The sequence below is a fragment of the Physeter macrocephalus genome, chromosome 8 (assembly GCF_002837175.3).
Source record: "Physeter macrocephalus isolate SW-GA chromosome 8, ASM283717v5, whole genome shotgun sequence".
NCBI classification, from domain to species: Eukaryota; Metazoa; Chordata; class Mammalia; order Artiodactyla; family Physeteridae; genus Physeter; species Physeter macrocephalus.
In genome coordinates, this window is record NC_041221.1 from 79,961,735 (window position 1) to 79,964,254 (window position 2,520).

General features: G+C 33.8%; 1 protein-coding gene across 1 annotated transcript in view; it reads right to left on the bottom strand.

The window, feature by feature from the left end:
* Positions 1–350: 350 nt before the first annotated feature.
* Positions 351–2,520, bottom strand: part of DMGDH (dimethylglycine dehydrogenase) — a 73,842-nt gene continuing 71,672 nt past the window's right edge. The window contains exon 16 of the mRNA XM_007102961.2: positions 351–1,298. Coding sequence (XP_007103023.2) covers positions 1,083–1,298 — 216 coding nt within the window. The 3' untranslated portion in view covers positions 351–1,082. The remainder of the gene's footprint in view (positions 1,299–2,520) is intronic.

A 2,520-nucleotide genomic window follows, 5' to 3' on the forward strand; every position in this document is an offset into this window, starting at 1 on the left:
TGGCATGTTTTCAAAACTTACAAGTTAAGAAATTATTTTAAAATCTAATCTAACTATAGAATCTTATTATGCTTCACATTCAGCTTCTTTAATGCCTATTTACTGAACTTTTCCTAGGCAGCAAGTGTGTGTGTAGAACAAATGATAAATGACAAACTACCTTTTATGAAAAATTTGATTTATTCTGTCAACTAAACCCAAATAATTTCAAGAGGTACATCAAAGAATTATTGCTAAATGCCTTTTTTTTCTTGCTGTACACAATGTTAAGGGCAATCCTGTCAGCTCTTAAAGCTCTTGTTTGACCTGCTCTGTCAAATGCTTGTGAAATGATATTCAGAACGGCACAATGTGATGTCAACTTGCATTAATTCTTTCCCAAAGAGAGGTGTTCAGTATTCAGACTGTGTTTGTACTGGCACAATTTATGTTTCGGCTTCATCTCAGAAGGTTTACAAGTACCGTTTCCTTTAGAAGACTCTGTTCTTTTTTGCAATTTCTCTTCTAAAACAACCTTTGAAAGGACAATAATGACGTCCCATAAAACTGCTTTCAGGGAAGTCATTAAGAAAGTAAATATTTCAAGGAATTGAATAAAAATGTTACATATACAATATTAAATTTTACCATTTTTTCCTAGATATATTATGAAAAATTAAAATGATCCCTTATTCAACTAGTAGTTTTCAATGAAGTAAATCCATCAACAATACTGCTTTTGTCTTTATGTAAAACATAATTTGTTTTCAGCTAACAAGAACCACATACAAATGTTTCTAAAATTATATAATGTTTTCTACTTCAGTTGTAATAATGATTGTACGTTAGCAAACACTTAAATGTTTTTCTGAGTTTCATAAACAATATAGAATAGTAAAAACATTAGCTTCAAATTTCTTCATCTGAAACAACAACGTAAATCACTCATCCATTATTCTATCTTGCTTAGAAAATGAGAACGGTTTTAAGATTCTGATGATTTTGAAATAAATTTTTGGTTTCCCCTATTCCTCAGCAAATCAGTTATAATTTTCAGTACAATCACATAGCAACCATAATTCAGTTGCCTGCTCAAAGTCTTTTCAAATTTTGTCCTTTCCACCTTTTTTCTGAAGCTGGTTTCTGATTGGTTCCGTCAACACCAAGGGTTCTTGTATGACGGTTGCTGAGTAATTTTTGCCCAATAGTTCAACTTCCACTTCTTGTCCCACTTTACTTAGCTCTACAGGGACGTACGCGAAAGCCAGACTCTTCTGGATGCTGTAACTGTAGCTTCCGGAGGTCGTGTTGCCAACCACCTGAAAAACAAGACCCTACAATCCTCAGCATCTTGGTCACAGCTTTGTGTGCTTCCTCTTTAGATGAAAATTCTCAAAAGATACATTCAACTTACAGAGTTTTATGATATGCTGTCTGTGAGGATAACACTAGGAGGAAAACTTCACTTTTTTGAGAAGCTTAATGAAAGTTTAAAACTTATGAAAAACAATTCTCAAAATACACGTCCATGTTGCTCTGAAATTCCTCAGTTTTAAATAATTACATCTAGTTTCTTAATACCTAGCACTATTTTGCTCAGTTTCATGCCAAGAGATCTGATAGGAAGAAGAATCAAATATTTTCATTTTGAACTTTAAAAAATTCTCTTCCATCAAACTAGCATGGCAATAATAGATACAAAGGAGAAAAATCTAAAAATCCAAATGCAAGTCTAGTCAACTGTTCCTGCTGGCATTTAGAAAATGGCCTGCCAGAATAGTGCTGAATTAAACTCTATTAATATGTCAATAGTCAATGTGAAGTGAATCTTCTATATGAATATATACAGATTAAACAATTCCTGGTAATTGCTAGGCACTTAAATAAATGTTAACTTTACCCTCTCTAGCTCTACCATGTACAAAACATTTTGCTAGACATTCTAGAGAATGAGTAGAGGCCTGGTTCCTACCCTCACGAGCTTCCTGCCTAGTTGAGGAATTAACATACAGACACGAGAAACAATAACCAGGAAGCCAAGGTAGGCAACATAAGTAAGCCAGGATTTGTTCTACATTTTGAAGGTAGGTGGAGTTAGGTGGGTAGAGAATGGGGATAAAACTTTCCAACGTGAGTGGAGACGTGGAGTTCGGTGTGAATGATCAAAGTTAACAAGGATGAAATAGGATAACTTGGGATGGCAAACCAGAGAAAAATACTGAACAAGGAATCAAAATTTAGGAGATGAAAACAATAATTTTATGCTACCAAAAAAAATCTATATAACAATCCTGATTAGAAGATTAGATCTGGTTTCCACAACTCCTCTTATCTGAAGGAAAAGATGCAAGAAAAGGAAAAACAGAAAAATGTAAAAAAATTACAATACTGGTTTAAACACCACTTTTTCTAACATCCTTATTGGAGTATAATTGCTTTACAATGGTGTTTTAGTTTCTGCTTTATAACAAAGTGAATCAGCTATACATATACATATATCCCCATATCTCCTCCCTCTTGCGTCTCCCTCCCACCCTCCCT